At 42.5% G+C, this 27,457-nt stretch overlaps 1 protein-coding gene and 1 pseudogene across 1 annotated transcript; both read right to left on the bottom strand.

Moving 5' to 3' along the window:
* Nucleotides 1-662: 662 nt before the first annotated feature.
* LOC133422529 (G2/M phase-specific E3 ubiquitin-protein ligase-like) lies at nt 663-6,596 on the bottom strand (annotated as a pseudogene).
* A 4,975-nt stretch (nt 6,597-11,571) lies between these two features.
* LOC133422528 (zinc finger protein 239-like) lies at nt 11,572-15,546 on the bottom strand. Its single transcript, XM_061712553.1, has 2 exons — nt 15,411-15,546; nt 11,572-12,620 (listed from the first exon to the last, which is right to left on the bottom strand). The coding sequence occupies exons 1-2, from the start codon at nt 15,544-15,546 to the stop codon at nt 11,782-11,784; spliced, it is 975 nt and encodes a 324-aa protein (XP_061568537.1). The 3' UTR covers nt 11,572-11,781.
* Nucleotides 15,547-27,457: the final 11,911 nt, after the last annotated feature.

The raw sequence follows: 27,457 nt of genomic DNA, 5'->3' as shown, positions 1-27,457 counted from the left end.
GCTGTGATGTTAGTTTTGTCAGCTCACCTGACATAAAGTTTAGAGACCTTTTAATCTCTTCCATGTCATCTGCAGTTGTCATGTCTTTGCCCCGCGTACTGTTTCTTCTGTTCGGCATTCCTTCTTCACCAGCACCAGCACCAGCTCCTCAGCACCAGCACCAGCTCCTCAGCACCAGCTCCTCAGCACCAGCTCCTCAGCACCAGCTCCTCAGCACCAGCTCCTCAGCACCAGCTCCTCAGCACCAGCTCCTCAGCACCAGCTCCTCAGCACCAGCTCCTCAGCACCAGCTCCTCAGCACCAGCTCCTCAGCACCAGCTCCTCAGCACCAGCTCCTCAGCACCAGCACCAGCTCCTCAGCACCAGCTCCTCAGCACCAGCTCCTCAGCACCAGCTCCTCAGCACCAGCTCCTCAGCACCAGCTCATCAGCGCCAGCTCCTCAGCGCCAGCTCCTCAGCACCAGCTCCTCATCACCAGCTCCTCATCACCAGCTCCTCAGCACCAGCTCCTCAGCACCAGCTCCTCAGCACCAGCTCCTCATCACCAGCTCCTCAGCACCAGCTCCTCAGCACCAGCACCAGCTCCTCATCACCAGCACCAGCTCCTCAGCACCAGCTCCTCAGCACCAGCTCCTCAGCACCAGCTCCTCAGCACCAGCTCCTCAGCACCAGCTCCTCAGCACCAGCGTCCCACCAGCGTTGCTCCACTGCAGCGGGACGACCAAAGCTCCACACCCACCCGAGGCGTCAGTCAGGGGGGAAAAAGGCCTTCTTCACCAGCCGTTCCTGGGAACCCGAGGAAAGTCCTGGACGTCCGCGGCTCAACCCGAGCTCAACCTAAGCGAAGTCTCCGCGTGGAATCTCCGCGTGCAACTCTCTGCAATGCGAGGCTGAGCGGGCGCAGGTGCAAACAATCACCTCAATCAGTGGTAGCAGTGGCAGTTCCAACTAGTCTCGCATTTTAAATATCTTGGCATTATCCTTGACTCTACACTATCTTTCAAAAAGCAGGTAAAAAGAGTAATACAGACTGCCAGATACAACTTGTCAAATTTCAGATACATGAGGAATTGTTTAACATCTACTGCTGCGATTCTCTATATGAACGCAATGATCATCTCCCATCTCATGTACTGTATGACCAGCTGGACCCATGCAAAAAACACAACCATGAAACCCATTCTCTGTCTGTACAAGCAGACCCTCAAGGTGCTGGACCGAAAACCGTACACTTACCACCACTGTTACATCCTCAGCAAGTACAGAATCCTCAGCTGGGAAAACCTGACAAAATTCACTGATGCCTGCCTACTGTTTAAAATGTTAAATGGTAAGGCCCCTCCACCTCTCAGTACTTTTGTCAAACAAAAACATCTCATAATAGGTCCACAAGATCTTCCCAGAGGGGGGACTGTACTGTGCCGTTTAGGTCCAGCTCCTTCAGTCAATCCTGTTTTTCCGTCAGAGCCACTGATTGTGTTGTAAATATTGTGTTTTACTTTTAATGCTTCTGTTTTAGGTGTAAAGTTTTATAACATCTTGCCAAAAGGACTACAGTTGCGAATTAGCCAGTTGGCTAAAACTGGCGCATTTACAGTAATGTTGATTAATGTGTACTGTCCTTTTTTAAATGAACTGAAACTGAAACTGAATTTACCCTCAACATCCAGCAAGTAATCTCTCCAAAATGGCACAACACGTTCCTCTGCCATTCTCTTGTTGCTTCCTGCAACAGACAGTCTAATTGTGAAGAGCTGATCCATGGAGTTGGCTGTGAGTGGAGGTGGTTGATGGCACAGCAAGGCTCTAAAACTCTCCGGGTACGTCCTCATGGCATCCAGGACACCGAGGGTTTTCAGTCCCTCTTTAAATCTGCAAAGATTAAAAGATGACACAAGAAAATAAATCCTTCAAACTACTCATTCAAAATGCCAGCAGAGGTTAAATGACATCTAGGCTGCTAAAACATTTGAAATGTTTACATTTACATTTCGTCAGTCTGTCAGAATCTGAAATAATTCACAGAATAGACGATCATCATTTTAACCTTTTTAACTCAAGACACATGAACAATGAATTATTATTCTCTTTTAACTCTCTCTTTCTAATGAATTGCTATGTTAACATATGAAAATCATGAACTATCATTTTAATCAGGTCTTTCCATGAATTATGATTATTTTCATTCAGTATATTCTGTTTTAAACAACATTTTATCATATTAGGTATTATAATCATGACACAGTCTTTTTAACCACATTTTGCCATGAACTATTATAATGCTCAGCCATTAGCTCTTGGTTAGACTTAGCTTTTTATCATGTTGGCTCTTATAACCATGACACTTGCATTTTGAGATGAAACTGTTGTAAAAACCACCTGTCATCTTTATTCTAAAAACTTTCTGAATTGCGTTACAAACCTTTCAAATGCCCCAGAGACTCTGCGGACCGCCTGGAACATGACAATATCTTGAACCAACAGATCTCTGTGTTCAATGCATTTTAATGGCCTGAGACACCCAGCATTTGCCAGATAATCTTGCAGTGGTTCTGTGGCACGCATCAGATCCTCAAAAGATGTACTTTCAGACACCTAAAAGCAGCACACAATATAAAGACAGAAAAAATGATAGCAGAACATAATGTGTATTTATTCACTATATATTCTGACCTTTTTTACTTTCTCGTAGAGGTCTGCATCAGCAATGTCCTCCAGAACAGGCTTTATCGTGGAACTGCCACCAACCAGATGGGAGTACAGCGCTGGTGTAAAGAATCCTGGTGGAGACCGCCATGTACCAGGCTTATAGCAATGGCCTGACCAGCAATAAAATATCCATCCTCTCTTAAAGCTAGAGCAAACATGGCATAGAGGGAGAACATCGATACAAATATATGGTACAAACTTACAGACATAAAATATGGTCAGTAAAAGCTGTATGACATCCAGTAGGTGGCGGCACAGGACAAGAAATGACTGACACTTCACAAAAAAGAGTTTATAGCCACTTCCACAGCAGAACCACCTAGAATCTTTAGTTCCTGCACCCTCTCTACCCCAAACTACAGGGTTTCCTGTGTTGTCTACGTTCGCACCATAGGAACATGTTCGTGAGGTTCGTGAAACATTTTAAAAAGTGCAATGAGGTCTGTGCTGAAAGTATGTGGAACTAGTAGAAGTAGTAGACAAGTTTGAAGATCATTCCAATTGGACAAAATTTAGTGAAAAATGTTAATATTGCTAAAAGATATAAAGAGTACTAAAAGGTTAAACACAAATAATTTGCAGTAGAAGCTACTTATAATTAAAGGATGGATTAATTAGACTGCAAAAAAATGGCATAAGATCTGAGCATAATAAAGAAAAAAGATTCAAAGAACAATAAGCATGCAGAGTTCCCAAAATACATATGTGTTTGTATCACGTACCTGTGCTGTCCAATGCTAGGTTCAATCTCCCTGCCCTCCCCTCAAACATTGGTGACACTGCAAGGGCTTCCATAAGCAACCGCGGGAATTCCCTTCTCGGGCCACCAAGGTCCACAGCCTCTTCACTCAGTCCCAAGTCATCAGAGAACTTGATCTTCATCTGATACTTGGGATTGTAGGATAGCCTCTTGAACGCCCGAAAAGCACCATCCAGCACTGAGGACCTGTTGATGTTGAATCTGCATATCTGGGTGGGATCAATTTGAGATGCAAGACTGAGGAGGACTTCTGGTGCTGATTCTGTGTTTGTTTGCTCAGATACCCTGTTGAGTGAAATAAAGAAGAAAGAAATAACAATAAAGTCTAACAATTATCTAGTCAAAGTCGGTTTCTTCAAAGATAGCCACTGGATCTTCAGTGTTAGTAGAATGTAACACTGTGGCTAACTATTAGGGGTGTAACAATATATCGTGCCACGAAATTTCGCGATACAAAAACGTCACGATACGTGTCGTGGAGGTGACAACCTGTATCGCGATATTGGGTTATTAATATTAATCTATTGTGTTGACTAGAAACGCGCATCCGACCGCGACCGCGCGGACCAAAATCTTACTCCGCTCAGAAGAAAGTAGTCCCGTTTTGCGGTCCTGTTTTGAGCTCTGAACCTTTACTGATGTAAGGCTGGTGTAGAGTTAAGCCTTACCTTATTAAATTAAACCTTTTTCGGGTCGTGAGTAGGATAAACACTGGACAACTTCTGCGTGAGTTTGCGTGTACTTCAATGTCCGCTCAACAGCGTAGGATTTCAGAACCTCAACACAACACCTAGTGCTGTATCACTCCGCCCAATCTAAAACATACTAACAACTGATAAACTGACTAGTGTAATTATAGTCCCTGATTTACAGAATATAAAGAATATATTTATAAAGTAATGAACCCTGAATTACCAAAATAACCTTCTTAACAAAAATAAATCTCCTCTTACACTTACAAGGTGAGCATGAATCAATCTTTTTATGATGTAAAATTGTATGTATTTATTTACTTGTATCTATTTATTCAATTTTAGTTGTTAAATTTCTGGAAAAGAAAAAAGTAAAATTATACATGAGAGAAACTATTCAGTTTGTGGCAAAATATTTTTATTGTATAAACTGAAGATCATAATGCAAACCTGACATTTACTTTTAGTTCAGTTTGTGGAAAATGGTTGGCCTGGCTTTCTCTTTAAAACTTAAACAGTTATAAAACATTACAAACTGTAACAATAGGGCAAATGCACAGTATTGTTTTGTATTTTGTGTCTTTCAAATAAAAGACAATTTTTTCCAGTCATATGTTCCTCATTCAAGGTTGTTAAAAAAATACTGCTATAATATCGTATCGTTATCGTGACCTCAATATCGTGTATCGTACCGTATCGTGAGATTAGTGTATCGTTACACCCCTACTAACTATACAATTTATCAGAACAGAAAGTACTGTTTGATGTAAAAATTATTATTATATATATTTATTATGTAGAATGAAAAAGTCTGAGATCAATGATCATTGATCAGGTCTTGCCCTCAAAAAACAAGCTGTCAATGGCATGGTTATCTGGATATGACAACTACAAATTTGCATCTCTGAACCATCTGAAGCATCTAGCTTCTAGCCTAAATGTTTATGAAGAAACCGATTGAACAATATTTGATTCATGGGCTACATACGCATGACTCTGAAGACTAGTCATTATAGCCTGGTTAAGATCCTCATCATCAGAAGAGAGATCTGAGGTTGAACCATGATGGACAGGTAGGCAGCATAGTGGTCAGTCCTCCCCGCACCACCACTGGGTGCACTGGGTGCTTCTGGTGGTGCAGCTTCAGTCGCAATTTCAACCAATACTTGTGGTGCAGAGAGCAGTGTAGCTGTCGCGGCGCTGTCACTGGATGCATGTGGGGTGGCAGGAGGCCGAGTTGAAATGTGGTTTCCCCTGGACCGTGTACTCATATAGCCTCCTGCTTGAAGTTGTTGGATGCTACTGTGGTGTTAAATCTCCACACAGTCATCCGAATCTGTGCTGTCAAACTAAAACAACAAAAAATATAAAATGTTGGAATTATTCTAAAAATTGACATCTGGATAAGCATTCATTTAAAATCCCTTACCTGAAATGGAAGATCCCTTCCTGGCCGTATGTACAACGCCTTTGCTTTAAAGACTTTATGGATAATGAAGCCATTCAACTCCTGGCCCTCGCGCAGCTTTGGTGACACCAATTTGGTGCCACATTCCATCAACAGTTCAACAATTGGACAATAATAAAAGAAGAATAAAGAAAAATAGAAAGAAATAGGAGTCAATAACAAGGCCAGTTTCAATCCATCATGTACAATTCAACAGTCCAGGCCTGGCTCTGTGGGGCCATGGCCGGGCCCTCGGTGGTGGACGGGGGCAGGTGTGAGGACCCCATCTCTCTCACTCTCAAGAAAAAGGGGGGGGGGGACGACGACGAATAAATAAATAAATAAATAAATAAATGAATAATGAAAAATGGTAAAGCGTCTCCTCAGCGGGCAGACCCTCCTCTGGGTCTGGGAGTTGCCCAGAGTAGGAGAAGCTCAGGAGGTCGATCCGCAACGGGCCGGCAGCCTCCTCTGGGTCGGGTTGGTCCAAGAAGATCCATCCTGACTCTAAATCACATCTGACAGAACTAAACAAAATGAATCAGGTGGGGAGGCGGGGGAAGGGGAATAGGGGAGAAAAAAAATAAAAAAAATTCTTGCTGGGGCTCCCGGTCGGGCAACTGGAGTCTGGTGGGGGCCTCCTGCTGGTGGGGGCCTCCTGCTGGTGGGGGCCTCCTGCTCGCTTCCCTGACGCCCCGGTCCGACCTCACCCCTTATTGCAATACATAAATTACCAATTCTAACTCTAATAATCATTCCTGGCATTATCATGATATATTGTTTCATAGTGTATTATTATATTAAGTTATGAAATCTCATGGGATGTTAAACTATAGTATTATTATATTGTTATATATTATAGTATGGTGATATCATTTTGTTATATGTTATATATTATATATTATATACTGTGAGGATCATGTTTTATGATTTCTCCAGTACCTTCAACACCATCCAGCCAGAACTGCTGGGGGACAAAGTGCACCATGCTGGAGTCTGCCAACCGCTGACATCATGGGTCCTGGACTTCCTCACAAACAGACCACAGTTTGTGAGGACAGGAGGCTGTGTGTCTGACACGGTGGTCTGCAGCACCGGAGCTCCACAGGGGACCGTCCTGGCCCCCCTCCTCTTCACCGTCTACACAGCCGACTTCACCCACCACACATCAACCTGCCACCTCCAGAAGTTCTCGGACGACTCCGCCATCGTCGGTCTCATCAACAACGGAGACGAGACGGAGTACCGAGAACTGAACCACAGATTTGTGGACTGGTGCCAGCGGAACCGCCTCTAGATCAACTCTGGAAAAACGAAGGAGCTGGTGGCGGACTTCCGCCGGCGCAAAGTCCCCCCCTCGCCGGTGAACATCCAGGGAAAGGACATAGAGATTGTGGACTCTTATAAGTACCTGGGTGTTCACCTGAACAATAAACTGGACTGGACTGTAAACACTCAGGCTCTCTACAAAAAGGGCCAAAGCCGACTCCACCTGCTGCGCAGACTGAGGACCTTTGGAGTGAGGGACGGCCTCCTGAGGACCTTCTATGACTCTGTGTTGGCGCCATTCTTTATGGGGTGGTCTGCTGGAGCAGCAGCATCACTGCAGCAGAGAGGAAGAGACTGGACAAGGTGGTGAAGAAAGCCGGCTCTGTCCTGGGCTGCAGTCTGGACCGGGTGGAGGTGGTGGGGGAGAGGAGGATGGTGGCTAAGCTAAGGTAAGCTAAGCTAAGCTAAGCTAAACTGTCCTCCATCATGGACAATGTCTCCCACCCCCTTCATGAGACTGTCAGAGCCCTGGAGATCCATCAGTGACCGGCTTCATCACCCACGATGCACCACCGAGAGGAAACGCAGCTCCTTCCTCCCCGCTGCCATCAGACTTTACAACCAGGCCTGCTCTCAGTAGCCAGTGGACAATAATATGACAATAATATGTGCAATAACATAAGATGTGCAATATCTGCCAATCTGCCAGTCTACCTCACAACACTCCACCTGCTTTTTCTGCACCGTTTCTTCTTTCAACCAACTGTATATACGGTTCATATTCTGTGATTATACATATTTTTATATGTATTTTTTATATATTTTTTATTTCTGACTTTTTAGTCTCTTTACCCCTCCCCTGCATGTGTGTGCTAAGTGTACTGCTGACAACAAAAATAAGTGTCCCCACTGAGGGAGAAAATAAAGAATATCTTATCTTATCTTATTATAAAAAAATATGTTATATTAGCATATTACTATATTATTATGCTATATCTATATTATATCGTGCTACACCACTCTATATGATAATTATTTATTTGTTTACTTATTTATTCTCGAATTAATATTCTTAATTTATTTATCTACTTTCATCATATTATTTACATGCACACACACACACACACACACACACACACACACACACACACACACACACACACACACACACACACACACACCTAGATACATGTCATTGTTACTGATGTCGTCTTTTGTCGCTGTTTGTACTGTATATATACTAGTGTATGTGAGAGTATGATAGTAAGGCCCTGTCCCAATCCCCCCACTACCCCTAGTTTTCAGCCCTACCCCTAAATTTTGCGCGTTCCCATGAGGGTAGTGGTGTCCCAATTCCTCTTTCCACCTAGGGGTAGTGAAGAAAACAAGGGTAGTGGCTATGAATCTGTCCCTACGGATCGAGGGATTTCAGATGCTCACTAGCTGATCTAGGGCCAGAAAAAATTCCCAGAATGCTTTTCGGCGTCATTTGCGGACTGAATAAAAAAAACTAAACATGGCGGACATTTCTTATTTTTTAGTGAATAAAATCAATATTTTGAGTTAGTTTCTGCATAAAAATGCATTTTGATTACATTTCTAGCCAGAAATATATATTTTACTTTAATAATATTCACTCAGTGAATGTACATAATCACTCATTTGCCCGTTGTTGTGAAGATCACGCCAGAATAAAGGCTAATTTATGGTTCCGCATTACACCAACACAGAGCCTACGGCGTAGGTTACACGGCGACGCGTGCCGTACGCCGTGTAACCTACGCCGTATCCTACGCCGTACCCTACGCCGTACCCTACGCCGTACCCTACGCCGTACCCTACGCCGTACCCTACGCCGTACCCTACGCCGTACCCTACGCCGTACCCTACGCCGTACCCTACGCCGTAGGCTCTGCGTCGATTTAACGCGGACCCATAAATCAGCTCCGGAGCCGGGAGGCAGAAATCTCGAAATTTTCTGAGCAAATTTCTTGTATTGGGATTGGGCCTAAGTGTGTGTGACTATAGTATTAAGTGTGTGTGACTATACTAGTGTATGTGAGAGAGTATGATAGTAAGTGTGTGTGACTATACTAGTGTATGTGAGAGAGTATGATAGTGTGTGTGACAATAGTATTAAAAGAGCCGTATGTAAGAGCAATAATAAAACGAATCATAAAATGACCCCGATTAAAAATCATGTTCATTTCAAATACTTATGTCACTGACAACAGCACTCAAGCCAGGATATTCCCGTTTAAAAAGAGGAGTTGCAGCCCTCAACTGATGTTTATGTTGAAGCTCCACCCTCCACCTATCACCCAATCACCAAGTCAGTATTGTTTCTGAAGCTCCACCCTCCACCTATCTCCCAATCACCAAGTCAGTATTGTTTCTGAAGCTCCACCCTCCACCTATCTCCCAATCACCAAGTCAGTATTGTTTCTGAAACTCCACCCTCCACCTATCTCCCAATCACAAAGTCACTAGTGTTTCGGCATCCGGGTTGCCAGCTCGGCTCTAATTATCGCAGCAGCCGCTACGAACGTGTTGGATGAAAAAATGTCTAGCTTTCCAAAACCTAAAAGACCTCGTTACGAATCCGAGTTACGTTGTGACAAGGTCTGAAATAAAACAAAGATTTGTATAGGAGATGCTTTTGATAGATGGAGACGGCTGAAAGCGGAGAAGAATTTGAAGACAGACGCCAACGTTGCTGATTTTCTCCCGGACAGGTAAGATTCATAGCTAAATGTTTGGCTTTCATATATAAATACCGTATTTTCGCGACCATACGGGCGCCGTGTGGAAAGGCGCACCCTCAGTTTTGTGTCATTTCTGTATTTAAAACACACACACGGCGCACCGAAACCTAAAGGCACCGTCTACACACACACACACACTCGCGCCGCAGAACACACACACAAGCACACGAGTGTGCGTATTTAAAAATAGAGCGGAAGCAAAACTTTGTTTGATTGTAGGCTACTTTATTTCAGTTTTTACATTAATCAAACCCATCAAAGTCTCATCTTCTGTTTCTGCATTAAAGAGCTCCGCTAAATCAGCTGTGCCAGTCCCAATTTCCTTGCTTTCAGTCACTTTCCGTGCCGTGCGGCGTCTCGGACTTGCCGGCTTTTGCAAAATAGCCCCAGCAGACACGTTAGCCCACGCATCAACAATACATCTGCAAACTGTGGCATATTTGCCCGGCGCTGCTTTCCACTCTTGAGGAAACTGTGTTCTCCCTCAGTCATCCATCTCTCCCACGCCGCTGCAGCCTTAAGGCTGATTTATGGTTCCGCGTTACACCAACGCAGAGCCTACGCCGTAGGGTACGCGGCGACGCACACGTACGGTGCATTCTGCATATCTGCATTCTGCAGCCTACCTGGCAACCTCTGGTCGGGGAGGAGGGGGGAGGGTACACGCCACTCAACAGTATTTTGAAAGTGACTGCAGTACCAGTTTTGGCCATTTCTTGCAGACGGCTCCTTTAAGTGTGTGTGACTATACTAGTGTATGTGAGAGTATGATAGTGTGTGTGACAATAGTATTAAGTGTGTGTGACTATACTAGTGTATATGGGAGAGTATGATAGTAAGTGTGTGTGACAATAGTATTAAGTGTGTGTGACTATACTAGTGTATATGGGAGAGTATGATAGTAAGTGTGTGTGTGACTATAGTAGTGTGTGAGTACACTAATGTTTGTGAGAGTATGATAGTAAGTGTGTGTGTGTGTGTGTGTGTGTGTGTGTGTGACTATAGTAGTAAGTGTGTGTGACTATACTAGTATATGTGTGAGAGTATGATAGTAAGTGTGTGTGACTATACTAGTATATGTGTGAGAGTATGATAGTATGTGTGCGTGACTATACTAGTGTTTGTAAGAGAGTATGATGTAACATGCGAGAGCAAAAATGAATTATTTCCTAAACGGCCTCTCATAAAATACAGATGTCATGGTGTCATTTTGGAATTATTGCAGGTCCAGAGGTAATTTAAATCCAGTACGAATAGCATATATATGTTGATAAAAACCACATGAAAAAGACACTACTGTGTGACTCTTTTCTAATATTCTGACACTGATGTCTTGTTGTGAGTTTGCAGTGATATATATCCTTTATTTAACCAGGTAAAAACTCATTGAGATTAAAACCTCTTTTTCAAGAGTGACCTGGCCAAAATGGCAGCATAAAAAGAATAAAACAATACATACAAACACAGACAGTCAGTCACACATTCTGGGGAAACAATAGTAAAACAATGCTAAATTTAAACACAACGGGGCAGTCACAAGAACCGAGAGAGCTAATTTCTCTGTCTTTTAAAATGGATTTAAATTTACCCAAGGATACAAGCTCAACCAATTTCAAGTCCTTCTGCGCATCATTCCAAGTTGAGGGGGCAGAAAACTTGAACGCCTTTTTACCCAGTTCAGTTCTGGCTCTCGGGACCTGCATCTAAATAAAGTTCTGTGAGCGCAGGCCGTAATGGCTGACGTTTCTACACATGTGCACGCACAAATATGTAGGGAGACGTCCCAAAATAGATTTGTAAATAAAAGTCAGCCAGTGGGAGAGTCTACGGACAGGCAAAGAAGGACAATTGGCAGCAGCATACAAAAAACAGTGATGTACCTGATAGCTGCAACCGTGCAGTGAGCAGGAAACTGAAATCCAGCAGGCAAACAAATAACTTTTTTTATTTAAATGATGTAACAATGGAACATAAACTGGGGAAAAATCAAGTTTAAGATAAACACATTTTTCAGTTGAAACTGAAAACAAAACTCCAGATTTCTTTTTTCTCTCTCAGAACAACATAACATGTCTAAATTGGTACCTTTAACTGAACTCTCTGAGTAAAAGCTGCCCCACATTGATCACAGAAAATGTTTTATCTAGTGTGAATACGCTGATGACTCCTTAGATGACCTTGTTGGGTAAAAGCTGCCCCACACTGATCACATCTGTAAGGCTTATCCCCAGTGTGAATACGCTGATGACTCCTTAGATTACCTTGTTGAGTAAAAGCTGCCTCACACTGATCACATCTGTAAGGCTTAAATCCAGTGTGAATACGCTGATGACGCCTTAGACTACCTTGTTCGGTAAAAGCTGCCCCACACTGATCACATCTGTAAGGCTTATCACCAGTGTGAATACGCTGATGACTCCTTAGACCAGCTTGTTGAGTAAAAGCTGCCCCACACTGATCACATCTGTAAGGCTTATCCCCAGTGTGAATACGCTGATGACGCCTTAGCTGACCTTGTTCGGTAAAAGCTGCCCCACACTGATCGCATCTGTAAGGCTTATCACCAGTGTGAATACGCTGATGACGCCTTAGACTACCTTGTCGGGTAAAAGCTGCCCCACACTGATCGCATCTGTAAGGCTTATCACCAGTGTGAATACGCTGATGACGCCTTAGACTACCTTGTTCGGTAAAAGCTGCCCCACACTGATCACATCTGTAAGGCTTCTCTCCAGTGTGGATACGCTGATGACTCCTTAGAATACTTGACGTGGTAAAAGCTGCCCCACACTGATCACATTTGTACGGCTTTTCTCCAGTGTGAATACGCTGATGAGTCCTTAGATGATCTTGTCGGGTAAATGCTCGCCCACACTGATCACAGGTGTACGGCTTCTCTTCAGTATGAATCCTCTTTCGGACCTTCAGACCTGGTGAAGTGGTGAGGACTTTATCCCTCCTATTTTTTCTCTCTTTGGCTTTATGTTTCTGTAAGGAAAGAGAAAAAGACTTAGATCCTGTTGTTGGTTGACCTTACAAATCATTTTTCAGTTCAAATCAAGTGCTGTCCGTCATGTTCGCAGTGAAACAATGAAGAGTTTTATGTCTGAGTGCTATGTTAAGCTTGTTCTGTTATCAATGGCTCTTGACAGCCAGAAACATTCAGATAAAACATCTCAATATGTCAAAACAAAAGCATGAAGGGGTAAAGCTACTCACCCTCAGAACAAAATCATAAATTGTTTATAGAAATTCCACTGAAAAGATGTGGGGATTCATGGTGTAATTTTTGTAGAGCAAATGTTCAGATTTTGGCCGTTGTTTGTATTGTTGTTTCAATCTCTGTGAGCTGGTCAGGTTGAAAATCTATTTTTACAGAGATGGACAATTTTTTAGCACATATATTCAATATATGAAATGAATTGCAGATGTTTGTGTGTGTGTGTGTGTGTGTGTGTGTGTGTGTGTGTGTGTGTGTGTGTGTGTGTGTGTGGGCTCGAAAATTCTGTTATGTACAAAAGACCTGGCAAAAAAAGTTTGGGAACCACTGCAGCACCACAAAGACACGGCCTGAAAACTGGGCTGTCTTAAAGGTATAGTCTGTGATCGTATTCAAAAACATTTATTGTTATACTGGGTGAAATGGTCCTTCCATCCTGAGAGTAGCCAGTGAATAATGTGTTCAGAAAAGGAAAGAAAAAAATCCAACCTCCCTGACAGCTTTAATCCTGTAAAAACTCTGACCAATCTGTTTTCTGCGCACCGAATGGCACAGATTGGTCAGAGGACCAGAGGCTTGGCAGGGAGAAAAGAACCAATCAGATGCCTTCATTTTAAGTCCCGCCCACGCCCCCCTCTGTCCCATGCGCGCACTCGTCACGTCGAAAATCTTGCCGGAAAACGGAAAACACACACTCGAGTCACGTTTGCTGAAGAATGGCGCAGAAAACGAGAAAAGGCAGCCCAGCGGTGGCGGACTTCATTTTGCTGGGACGTCGGGTCCCTCCGCCAAGAGACAACTTTTGCGGTATGCGTTCATTGTTGTGTCTAAAAATGATGCGCAGTGCCCACCCAATCAGAAACGGTACAGATAAAGGATCCCCATAACTTTGATAGGGTGGGCAGGATGCACGTTTGGGTGGACACAGCTCACCCCTGCCCCCCCTAAAACCGGCCTCGCTTACAGGTGAATGAGACATGAGGTAGTTTTGTTGAAAATGTGCTGTCCAAAATGTCGTGGAAAACTCGACTCCTGCAAATGTGCGTTCCCCAAAGTTTGTGGGGGCGTGGCTTTGGACGGAGTGCTGACGGGAGGGGGAGGAGGGGGCGGGGCTTAGAGGAGGTGCTACTTTCAAATCTTGCTAGCTCTCCAACATTACAGACTATACCTTTAAGTGTTGCATCCTTTGTTCAGGGCTTGTGGACTAACTCAATGAACCCAGCAAGGATATTTTGTACCTTTGGAACTTTCATTTATTGAGGTGAAGTTTATTTGCTTTTAATTGATTTGAAGCCAATTTAAGGTGTTTCATGTTCATTTAAAATTATATGTTCATTATTACTACTACTGATGAGCCTAAGTTATAATTATTGTTCATTCCTTGACCGTTAAAAGTATTGTGTTCCATTCAATACATTAACATAAGAATAAAGTTATTCATCTCCAAATGGAAATGTTTATTCAGAGGTTCTCTCATTACATGGAAAAAAAATACATTTGAATTTGAATCCCATTCACTAATGCCCTGCCTACAGCCTACATCTATATTATATATTCAGACGTAGACAAGTTTAAAAGTCTCTTGGGAAGGTCACGTGTTTGTGTTTTCTGCTGCTCAGTTCAAACTACTGACAATGAAGAGGATCTAAGATGGCGGAGTGAGTGGCACTAATTAGTCCTTGAAAATATATATATTTTTTTGGCAACAACCCAAACTTTTTCACTTGGACATCGTTAATCACTTAAATTTCCGAAAAAAAAGCACACTTCTTAAAGCTTTCTCTTTGGACACTTAAGAAGACTGTCTGCGAGTAGATCTTTTCTGGGTCTCTGGAAAGCGCCTAGAGACAACTTTTGTTGTATTAGACGCTGTATAAATACAATTGAATTGAATCTGGAGCAGACATGTCCGAACACGACTACTCTTTAACTGCTCTCCAGGAGGCGTGTGGGGACAGCGATATCGAGGACATTGAGGTCGACGTAAACTCCTCTAAAGGAGGCAAACTTAATTTGAGTCATACGCCTAATAAAAGTCCACACGCAGAGAAGATGAAAAATAGGGGGAAACAGGACGGTGAGGAAGAGGAGGCGACCAGCGCTGCTATTCTCCATGCAGTTATGGCTCTGACTGGAAAAGTGGATACGCAGACCGAACTGCTGAAAAGTCTCTTCGGTCCAGCTTATGCATTAACCACTTTAGCAATCTTCTGTCAGTTCATATTAGTAGTGAGATAATGTCTGCCTCCTGGAGGGTTTAGAGCAAATGCACGTTGTTCTTACCTTTACGTATCTGTAATATGTACCGTGTGTGCGCGCGTGCATGTGTGTTCCCCTGTGTTTTTCTGTGAAGAATGCTGATGAGATATGAAATAACCAGTAGCCAATTGAATAAGCTTCCCTTTTCCCTTTTTGGTTTATATATTTGTAAATCTGACACTAAAGGAGTCAGTGCCTCTCCAACCATGAACCTCACTGCACGTCACTGGTGTATATATCAGAGCATGTGAGCGGAGTGGAGCGGCGAGAATTTCCGCTCCTCGCTCACAAAGGTTGTCACCGCTCTGCTCCTCCCTCAAAGTCGCAAAACGCCGCTCCACCCATAACCGCTCAGCGCTCCAGTAACACTGCACCCCGCTCCGCTCCACGCTCTGCTCCGCGCACCGCTCCAAAAATGTTTGCATGCATATAAAATGCACATGTTTACCTGAAGCCTTAGATCTAACCAGAGGTGGATGAGAGAGAGAGAGAGAGAGAGAGAGAGAGAGAGAGAGAGAGAGAGAGAGAGAGAGAGAGAGAGAGAGAGAGAGAGAGAGAGACTCAGCAAAGTTCCTTGCAGCCAGTCACGGAGCCGAGAGGAACAATTACGCAGAGCCGACATACGTTTTAAAGTCCAAAAAATAGATATTTACTGACAAGAAAAAATAAGAAAGTAATTTCACCTAACGGAATTAGCTGGTTTGATACACTTTTGTTTATTAACCTTTCCCGAAACAATTTTTCATTCACTGTTCTCCTCCTATTTTTATACTTTCAATGTCTAAAAGAACTAAAGAAGAACAACAATATTTTCAGAATATAAAATATTTATTTTACACAACACTTTGATAAAAGATCTTAAGGTGCAAAACACTCAAATTAAACGAATATGGCATAAATGAACGTTCTGTTTGCAGGCTTAGTTAACAATAAGGCTAAAAACCGAACAAAACGTGCCTTTTAAAGTGCCTAAATCAAAGCCTGCATTAACTGAGCTGGATCGGGACATTTTTCTTAAAGTTCTTTTGAGTTCACTTTCAAAAACACCAGTTTGGCCAAAGTCGGGGGCTTCAGACTCATGCGGTGGTTTGTGGAGAGGTTTGTGGGATATGTTTGGACACGCATCGGGCCGTGATATGAGGGGTAACGGAGCGAAACTGGAGCGGGATGACGCCCCGCTCCACCCCAATCATCCTAGAAAAAAAACTCCTGCTCTGCGCCCCTTTCAAAATTCGCCGCTCCGCTCCCCCGGTCGCCCACGCTCAGCTCCGCTCACATGCTCTGGTATATATATATATATATATATATATATATATATATATATATATATATATATATATATATATATATATATATATATGTATGTGTATGCGTGTGTATGCATATATATATATATATATATATATATCAGGGTTTTTCCTGCATACAAAATTAGGAGGTGGCCGCATCCCCCTAATTTCGTGCCGCCCCCAGCTCTCAAAACTCTGACGTCATGTAAATTGTTATTTTCTGGCAGGCGTTGGACTGGATGGATGTTATTTTAACTGCAGCTGCAGCATTACGCTGCTGTGGAGGACCTGTATCAACGACAGAGCACCAGCAGAAGAAGACGAAATCTCGAGAATTACTTTCTGCGGTTTTCCACTATTTGTTGTATTAAAAATCGGCGTCCTGGTTTCCCCTGGCTGTTCAAACAGGTAAATATTGTTTCTTTTGCATCCGAGCATGCCTTGTTTATTCGTCTTATATTCAGGGCTTTTGTCACGGCTGAAAGTCGTGCACAAATATGCATGAAAGGTGACAGCGAGGGTCAGAGTGCAGGACAGGACGAGCTGGAGAGGCGAGGGGAACGTTAAGGCTGATTTATGGTTCTGCGTTAAATCGACGCAGAGCCTGCGGCGTAGGGTACGCGGCGACGCGCAACGTACGCCGTAGGCTCTGCGTTGGTGTAACGCAGAACCATAAATCAGCCTTTAGTCAGTTTCAAAGTCATTAGGAGCATATCAACCTGAAGCCAACGTGTACGTGATTTAAACATGACTTCTTATTCATCTTTACAGATCTTCTCAAAAACAAACGGTGGCTGAACCGATTTACCTGCTCAGGCAAACTGAGGAAGGTTTGGTCTGTTATTTATGACAAAAGCACTGTGACCCCCATGCAGCAGGAACTATCACTATTTATGTCTGTATCAAAATAAATACTAAAATACTTAATACATGAATTGTTTTGTTTAAGGTGAAGACACTTCTGCACAGCAGACTGAAGGAGAGGCTCTTGGATGTTGTGAGGAGACCATGATGGACCAGACCAGACCAGGACCATCCATGGACCAGACCAGGACCATCCATGGACCAGACCAGACCAGGACCAGACCAGACCAGACCGGGACCATCCATGGACCAGACCAGGACCAGACCAGACCAGACCAGGACCATCCATGGACCAGACCAGACCAGGACCAGACCAGACCAGACCGGGACCATCCATGGACCAGACCAGGACCATCCATGGACCAGACCAGGACCATCCATGGACCAGACCAGGACCATCTATGGACCAGACTAGGGCTGGGCGATATATCGATATATTTTCAAACGCGATATGGTACAAGACAATATTGTTTATATCGATTTAAAAATTTTTTTTAAATGATTTTGATATAGCTTATTTTGTGACAAATTGACTTGAATGTTTTATTTGAGATTTGCACAAATGTTTAGTTATTTGCACAACTGTCAACCTCAGTGGAAAAGTCTGCCTGTTACTGTCTACATTGTATTAATTGCACAGTGTATTTTAATTTAATTGTCATGCAGGAAAGGGATATTTGTTTTATTTTATTCAAGAAGCATTTTTATTCTATATATGCAGGATAAATGGGCTATTTTGCCTAAAGTTAAAGAAGTACATTTTAAAATTATGAATAAGGTCTATTCTGAGGCAGAATTTCTTAAAAAAGATTTAAATTTGAGGTAGATCAATGTTCCTTCTGCAAAACGGATGAAGAAACACTGGATCATTTGTTTTATGAATGTCCTTTGTCTCATTGTTTCTGGACAGACATATGGAACAGGTTTGGCTCCGTTGGGACAAATGACGAGTCATAGGTTGGTTTTCTACATTTATTTCTGCAGAAGACACAAAAACACATTAATAAGTCTTCTGGACCCTCTTTTTACTCCTTCTGCCCCCCTCATCAGAGCAACGCAGCACTGTGTAAATTCATTGATTTTCCTCTACAATGCAGAGAAATACACTCCTACATTTTCTCAAACAAAAGCTACCAAAACAGACAGGAAAATAATGGCAACATAAATGGATAATTTCTTAAAGAAAATCTGTTAAGAAACGCAGCAGCAGTTCCCAACGCAACTTACCCTCATCAGAGCAACGCAGCACTGTGAGGAGCTGACATATTTATCATATTTGTATATTCAGAAATTATCCATTCATGTTGGCATTTTTGGCGCATGTTGTATACTTTAAATGCCACTGACATTACGTGGCTGTTTTATACAATACAACTTTATTTATAAAGCACTTTAAAAACACCAACATGGTCCAAAGTGCTGGACAGGCAAATGAAAGACAACACACCATAAAGCACAGGGCACATAAATAAAACAATCATGATAAGTTAAGTGAATAAAAAGGATAAAATAGAAGATAAAAGAATAAAATACTAATAAAAGGATAAAATAAGCACAACTGTCTTGCTAGGTGTTAAAAGCCAAGGAGAAAAGGTGGGTTTTAAGAAGAGATTTAAAAACAGACAGAGAGGAGGCCTGTTTTATTTGCTGAGGCAGGTTGTTCCAAAGTTTTGGAGCTGCAACAGCGAAGGCGCCGTCCCCTCTGAGCTTTCTATTAGTTTTAGGCTCTCTCAGGAGCAGCTGATCAGCTGACCTGAGAGAGCGACTGGGGGAATAAGGGTGTAGGAGCTCAGAGAGGTACGGCGGGGCAAGACCATTCAAGGATTTAAAAGCAAATAAAATAATTTTAAAATGAATCCGAGACTGTATGGGCTTTGTGTTGTTTTGATGATTAATATGCTTTTTGTGGATGTTTTTGTCTTCGCGCCTTTTTGTATAGCGGCGGGCGGTGACTGGTTTAAACCAGTAGGTGGTAGTGTGGACTAGTGCTCAACGATTAATTGCATTTGCGATAATATCGCAATGTGATAAAACCAGATTTTCTAACCGCAAAGGCTGCGATTTGACCAGTCACATGATCTGGTCACGTTGCCGGCAGGGAAAACAAGTCAACAGTGTAACCTAAATCTACCATGGCCTCAGCGTTAGGGCTCGGCCAGGCGGGGCTTTATAAATATATGGGCTTTATAAATGTATTAAATATATGAGCGCGGAGTCGGCGTGGCGAGGAGTGGAGTCGCGCTGTGAAGGCTGATTTATGGTTCTGCGTCAAATCGACGCAGAGCCTACGCCGTAGGCTATGGCGTAGGTTACGCGGCGACGCGTAATAATTAATTATTAATGATGCTCATCACCGCGGATGCTGTGCTGCTGTCCTGATCTGTGTTTCAGGATTATTGGATGGTCAGGTTTTGATGGACTGTAGATTTTGGTGTAGTGCCACGGCCTTATTTTATTTCTTGCATTTGTGACTTTGCTTTCTGTGTTAGCTGTTTCTGTGGAAAAAACAAACAAAAAACCAACGCAAGTGCTTTTGATGGTTGATAACAGCAGCTAAAGTAAATATGGATGGGTTTAATACTTTTAAATGAAGTTTTAAACGCAATTTGAAAACAAGAATGATTAAAGTGGCTTTCCCAACTCTGTTACACATACACAACTGGATTTCTCTTAAAATTAATAATGTTCCACCTTTTGAATTAAGCCATTTATTTTCTTCATGGATGATTTGGAATTTTCTGTTTCTGATATTTTTTTATATAAATATAAAATATCCCTTTCCTGCATAAAAATTAAATTAAAATAAAAGGAGATATATTATTAATATAATTTTGTTACTGGGTAAGTACCATATTCATTGTGCCAAATGGAGAAATTGTAAATCCTCCTTTCTGGGTTTTATTGATGATTTTAAGATTTTTTTCTCATGTCTCAAAAGAGTAGAAAACAAAAATGCAAGTAAAATAAGTCTAAACCCACATTTTTATTTTCCTTTCTTTTCATATTGCATTTAAATTGATATTTGTCCATTATCCTCTTTGAGAGTTTGTATATTTTCAATAAAGTTTTGTTCCAAAAAGAAAAGAAAGAAAAAGCTACTGACAATGAACTAAAGTGTTTGGATGATCAGCAGCAACAGAAAGAGCGAGGAGGAGCGGGAACGTGGACCTGAACACTGACCTGCAGACCAGCGGAGGAAGAGTCCGCTTTGGTCCTGCTGCTGGACTCCTGGTCCTGGTTCTGACCCCGGTCCTGGATCTGGTCCTGGATCTGGTCCTGGATCTGGTCCTGGATCTGGTCCTGGATCTGGTCCTGGATCTGGTCCTGGATCTGGTCCTGGATCTGATCCCGGTCCTGGATCTGGTCCTGGTTCTGATCCCGGTCCTGGTTCTGGTCCCAGTCCATCTCCTCCAAACTCGAGTGTTTCCTGCTGGGAAAATATTAAAGTGCAAACTTCAAGCCATAATCAACAATATTAAAATAATAAAAGGCTTGCAATATTTCAGTTGATTTGTAATGAATCCAGAATGTTCGACATTTTTGTTTTTTTAAATTGCATTACAGAAAATAAAGAACTTGTAATTTTCTGAGCCAGTCCTGTATTTCTGTTTCCTGTTTGTCATGTTGTTGTTTCCAGTCTTTGTTTCCAGAGTCTTTGCATGTGTGCACTTTTACGGAGCTGCTGCCTAATCTCATTGTAGCAGTCTAATGATAATAAAGGCTTTCTATTTCTCTTCTATTTCTATTGTTGTAGAGAAGCATCAGTGCAGCTCTGACTGATGCAGCTCTATACTGGTCTCCTCTTTGTGTCCTCCAGGACAAAACAACGGATGAACCACCTCAAAAGTCACACTGTGGAGTCAAACTTGAGTTTAGCACGATCTGCTCACGTGGAATGAACAGAAACCAAACTCTCTCAGCTTGATCCAGCCTAGCGTTAGCCTAGCCGTTAGCCTAGCCGTTAGCCGTTAGCCTAGAACCCCGTTATCGTTTCATCCCGCTCCCACCTTTGGAGACGACACAGTCTGTATGATCAAAAAGATTGATTCCTGCTCACCTTATCAGTAAAAGTCCAGAGCTCAAAACCCCCCAGGAGTCCCGTGATCGGGGCCGCAAAACGGGACTAGTTTCTTCTGAGCGGAGGAAGATTTTGATCGCTAACCGAGCCGCTAACGGGATCGCTAACAGGACCGCTAACGGAACCGCTAACGGAATCGCTAAGAGAACCGCTAACGGGCCTGCTAACGGAATCGCTAACGGGACCGCTAACGGGATCGCTAACAGGACCTCTAACGGTACCGCTAACGGGATCGCTAACAGAACCGCTAACAGGACCGCTAACACCGATAACACTAGCATCCCATAATAACACTTCCATCCCATAATAACACTAACATCCTATAATAACACCTGCCATCCCATAATAACACTAACATCCTATAAAAACACCTGCCATCCCATAATAACACTAACATCCCATAATAACACTAACATCCTATAAAAAACACCTGCCATCCCATAATAACACTAACATCCCATAATAACACTAACATCCTATAAAAACACCTGCTATCCCATAATAACACTAACATCCCATAATAACACTAACATCCTATAAAAACACCTGCCATCCCATAATAACACTAACATCCTATAAAAACACCTGCCATCCCATAATAACACTAACATCCCATAATAACACCTGCCATCCCATAATAACACTAACATCCTATAAAAACACCTGCCATCCCTTAATAACACTAACATCCTATAAAAACACCTGCCATCCCATAATAACACTAACATCCCATAATAACACCTGCCATCCCATAATAACACTAACATCCTATAATAACACCTGCCATCCCATAATAACACCTGCCATCCCATAATAACACTAACATCCTATAATAACACCTGCCATCCCAGAGTAATATGACATCACCCATGACTCTGTATGTCAAACCATTCAAAAGATATTGGACTATAACGTATCGGCCAATCAGAAAAAGGGGCGGGGCTAATTTGTATATATAATATACAAATGTAAATATTTATATGTATAATAATAATAATAATATACATATATATCCCATGAACCTGTTCCCAGCAGGACTGGGGATCATGTAAGGTCAAAAGGTCAGGGTTCAGATTTCTCCATTTTCCAGGTTATATTATATGAAGTCTGTACTGACTGGGTCATGTGACCAGTTCTGGGTCAGTCTAATCAGTACAGCTGAGCTCCGGTTGCCGGGCAACAACAACCTGAAAAAAAAAGGTTCAGAAGCCTACTACTGTATACAGAGGGAGAGGGAATGACTCAGCCCGCGAAAAACGATTTTCGGTTTTGACAAGCCTCAAATAACTTCACCTTGTGATGAAACCGTAGCTCTTAGCAGAAAAACGAAAACATTTTGAGAAACAGAGAACCTAGCAGATTCTCTAAATGTTATTTTCATACAGATATTCCTTAAAATGTGTTGGTAACGGCAATGCAAAAACAAAAATGAGATTTTTTTGAAGAAAACGTGTTTTTACATTGCAGTTAATGGAGAGCGAGACAGGAATTGGCGTGTCTGTTGGCCCCCCCGTTCAAATTTTGTGCACACCACGCCTGTCAAAGTCACATTATTTGAATCTCAACATGTATGTCTAAATTCTGACCAAAAATGATCTTTCTAGCTTTTACGGTTTGGCCGTTAGCTCGAGTTACAAATAAAAATGATGTTAATTTTTTGTAAGTCTCTTCCACTCTAATGAATTAGAACTCCCACTCTAGATTTGACAAAATGTGGTTTCCAGTCCTCGCTTGAGCGCTCATATCTTGAAAAGTGTACATTTTAGGAAAAAACAGTTCAGGTTCAGAGAGAGAAGAGAAGTTTTCCTCCGTTTTGAAGTTTGAATGACATTTCTACGTGCAAGTATGGGAAAGATACGTGACTGAGAAATAAGGAGAATTTCGTCTTTTTTCTCTCATCCGCTTTGAATGGCGCCATAGGAATACATGGGAAAATGATCTCCCCATTAGTTTGGAAATTTGGAAATGTTTTTGCACTTCGTGCAAAAACTATTTGTGCCATCGCTCTGAAAAACCACAGGACTGTAGTTAAATTCAGGGCCTACAACTTTCTAATTTGGTTCAGAATTTTTCGAGTAACGGTGTGCGAGTGGTGAGGCCCCAAAGTTCTCCCAATGCATTCCGGATTGGGTTTTAGCGCGCACGTTTGTGCACGCTGCGCAAAAACGTGCACGCCAATTGCTTATAAAAGTCATAGCACACGATTCCCGATTAAGTCGCACGTTTCTACGTTTTTACTTTTCGCGTTTTCTCAAAGCTGTAGGAGGAGTAGCGAACCAAAAACTGGCCGGAAGATGAGGAATAATAAACCCGCAGAATAACAATAGTGCCTCTGGCCGGGGGCCGTGGCACTAATAATATAATATACTAACTACAATAATGATGATAATATTAGTATTAATAACCATCTTTGTATTGTAATAATATTAATAAATAAATTATTAAATGTTGTTGTCCTGCCAATGGAGTTCCAATTCCTCCATGGCAGGACCCTTTCATACCGCATTCTCACCGACAAAGACGCACATTCACTCCCAGTTTCTCCCTCCCCGAGGGGGTCCAGCACCGTTTCCCCCTCCCCGGGGGGGTCCAGCACCGCCAGGTAGCACCGCCAGGTAGCACCCCAGGCTGCGCGGTGAGCCCCGCCTGTCCCAGGCCAGCGAGGGAACCCGGGTGGTTTGGGCCCCTCTCCCGCCCCTGGTGTTGAGTGTATGTAATTAATGCAATAAAAACAGGGAGGGGGAGGTCAGGGTATCAAACTGACAGTGACCCTCCCCTCCAAACGCTAAGTATCCTTAGCTGACACCACTGCCCCCCAGGGGCCACCAGAGGCCCGCACCCCAGCCCCCCAAGCCGGCCCCCAACCCCAAGGGCTACAGGATCACCACCCCCCCGCCTCCACTAGGTAATGAAGCCTATAATCGGGGACCAGAGAGAATGCAGTTCGGCCGAATGTTGTTCAGTGGAGGCAGACATTATCTCACTACTAATATGATCTGACAGAAGATTCCTGAAGTGGTTAATGCATAAGCTGGACCGAAGAGACTTTTCAGCAGTTCAGTCTGCGTATCCACTTTTCCAGTCAGAGCCATAACTGCATGGAGAATAGCAGCGCTGGTCGCCTCCTCTTCCTCACCGTCCTATTCCCCCCTATTTTTCTTTGCGTGTGGACTTTTATTAGGCGTATGACTCAAATTAAGTTTGCCTCCTTTAGAGGAGTTTACGTCGACCTCAATGTCCTCGATATCACTGTCCCCACACGCCTCCTGGAGAGCAGTTAGAGTAGTCGTGTTCGGACATGTCCGTACCTGCCAACACTCCCGATTTATGCTGGAGTCTCCCGATTTTCAACCATTTCTCCCGCCCTGCTCCCGATTTGTAATTTCTCCCACTTATCTCCCGATTTTAAAGTGAAACGAGTCAATGGTGTTTAATGTGTCGTGGTACCTGAGAACCTGGCAACCCAACCCAAAAGCACCCGTCCTACGTGCCTTGCGTGCCATACGTCACCGCCTACGTCCAAGCTACGTAGACGCCCCATCGAGCGCTGAGCCGTACGTCGACGCTGCAGCCATATTGGATGTGGCAAGACTGCGCTGTAAACTAATACAAGTAAATGGACATATTTTCATTAAGCACTTTTCTACAAAGAAATGTACGTACATTTATTCATTCACACACGCACTAATATACTTGGGAAACAGTTAGGTACCAAATATAATATATTTAAATTTCTCAGATGGCAAAAATAAGAACTTTATTGATCCCACATAGGAGTAATCCATGTTATATCAGCTATAGAGAACAAGGTAGTGCTGAAAAACAATATATATCCCCCCTCAAAAAAATAAGAAAAATAGAGAAACATATTTTCTCATCAGCAAAGCATATTTTACATCAACATATTTAAAATTTTTCAAGTTACAAAATAACACATTTGAACCATTTTTCAGACTTTCAGACTCAGTTATTTTATTGTCTGGAAAATGGTTCAAATATGTTAATTTGTTATTTGAAAATTTGTTTTATTTGAGAAAATGCTTTGAAAAAAAGCTGAGGGAAGAGTTGGTGGAGTATCAAGTCATAGTAAGCAAGGATCTCCCACAGGAAGAGAGAGTTGATTCTGGTTCTGGTTCTGGGGCCTTCTAGGGAAAGAGGAAAGCTTTACAAATCTGGCATCACTGATGAAGGCGATGCTCTGCATCCCTCACAGCAATGCAAGCTCAGAGAGGTCACTCAGCATGGTGAAAAAGATGCTCAAAGAAAACATAATGAATATGGATAATTCTACTCTTTGCGCACTTCTTTCTTGCAAGATAAAACATACCAGCCCTGGCCACAAGTATGTACCCTCCAAGACAGTGATTGAAGCTGCAAAGTCTAACACCTACAACTACAACAGGTCCTTGGGTGACAAAGGGAACCTGGAAAATTTGAAGTCCTGGACACACACACACACACACACACACACACACACACACACACACACACACACACACACACACACACACACACACACACACACACACACACACACACACACACACACTCTCTCTCTCTGGACACAGTGCAGGTGGTGGAAGAGAGGAAGATGATGGCTAAGCTGTCATCCATGATGGAGAAGGACTCCCACCCCATGAAGGACCTTCAGAGCGCTGAAGAGCTCCTTCAGCGACAGGCTCCTTCACCCTAGGTGTGTGAAGGAGCGCTACAGAACGTCCTTCCTCCCTGCAGCTATGAGACTACACAACCAGCACTGCTCACAGTAGACCACAAACAATCCTGACAATAAATATACAAACCGGAAAATAATGTGCAATACCATTCTCTGCAACGTGCATAAATAACATCTGTAAATATCCATCTGTTTTTCTTTTTGTATACTAGTATTTTTTTATTTATTACTATTTTTATTCTCCTTCTTCTTATTATTATAATTATTGTATATACTGTTTATAGTGTTTTTTATTATTATTATTATTATTATTATTGTGTGATATTGATGCCTCTTGTGTTTTGCACTATCCCCTTTGCTGCTGTAATCTGGAAATTTCCCCTCTGGGGGACTATTAAAGGACTTCTTATCTTATCTTATCTTACACACGCACACACACACACACACACACACACGCCCCCACGCACACACACACACACACGCCCCCACGCACGCACACACACACACACACACACACACACACACACACACACACACACACACACACACACACACACACACACACACACACACCACCACCACCTCAGTGCTGATTCAGTATGTGTGTGGTTTAGAAGATGACATTATTGACAGCATTGTTTTTTGTTATTATTGTATGTACAATTTTATTGTTATTAATATTAAACATATTTGGCTCCAAGAAGGCTGTAGAGTCATTTTGGGAGGTACATTTTAGCACATTTCATCGTAGCTATGGATTTAAAGCTCATTAAAAGTGGTCTTGTTTATATCAGGGTGGGGATGTTGTGAGTGGAGCATTCCAAGCGCTACCCCAGAAAATCTCCCTCTTTTTCACAGTCCAATGTTGGCAGGTATGCATGTCTGCCCCAGATTCAATTCCATTGTATTTATACAGCGTCTAATACAACAAAATTTGTCTCTAGGCGCTTTCCAGAGACCCAGAACAGATCTACTCGCAGACAGTCTTCTTAATTGTCTAAAGAGAAAGCTTTAAGAAGTGTGCTTTGTTTTGGTAAATTTAAGTGATTAACGATGTCCAAGTAAAAAAGTTTGGGTTGTTGCCAAAAAAAAAATATTTTCAAGGACTAATTAGTGCCTCTTAACGGAGCCTGCAAAAATGCTGCCACTCACTCCGCCATCTTAGATCCTCTTCATTTTCAGTATTTTTGAACTGAGCAGCAGAAAACACAAACACGTGACCTTCCCAAGAGACTTTTAAACTTGTCTACGTCCGAATATATAATATAGATGTAGACTGTAGGCAGGGAATTAGTGAATAGGATTCAAATTCAAAAGTATTTTTATTCATGCAGTCGTGAACTTTTAGCGCTCTTTTCTTCGTGTATGTGTGATTTATTTATTTTTTTGTTTGTTTTGTTTTGTTTTTTTGCACAATAGTTGTCCTTATC

This window comes from Cololabis saira, chromosome 21 (assembly GCF_033807715.1).
Source record: "Cololabis saira isolate AMF1-May2022 chromosome 21, fColSai1.1, whole genome shotgun sequence".
NCBI classification, from domain to species: Eukaryota; Metazoa; Chordata; class Actinopteri; order Beloniformes; family Belonidae; genus Cololabis; species Cololabis saira.
Note: the sequence above shows the minus strand (reverse complement) of the source record. Positions and strands in the feature narration are given on the sequence as shown.

Excerpts from the sequence above, each read along its gene's own strand:
- LOC133422528 (XM_061712553.1), bottom strand. The coding sequence starts at position 15,546 with ATGCAAACATTTTTGGAGCGGTGCGCGGAGCAGAGCGTGGAGCGGAGC. Across the intron at positions 12,621-15,410 it reads GCAGAGCGGTGACAACCTTT|CCAAAGAGAGAAAAAATAGG; the intron begins GTGAGCGAGGAG and ends AGAAACATAAAG.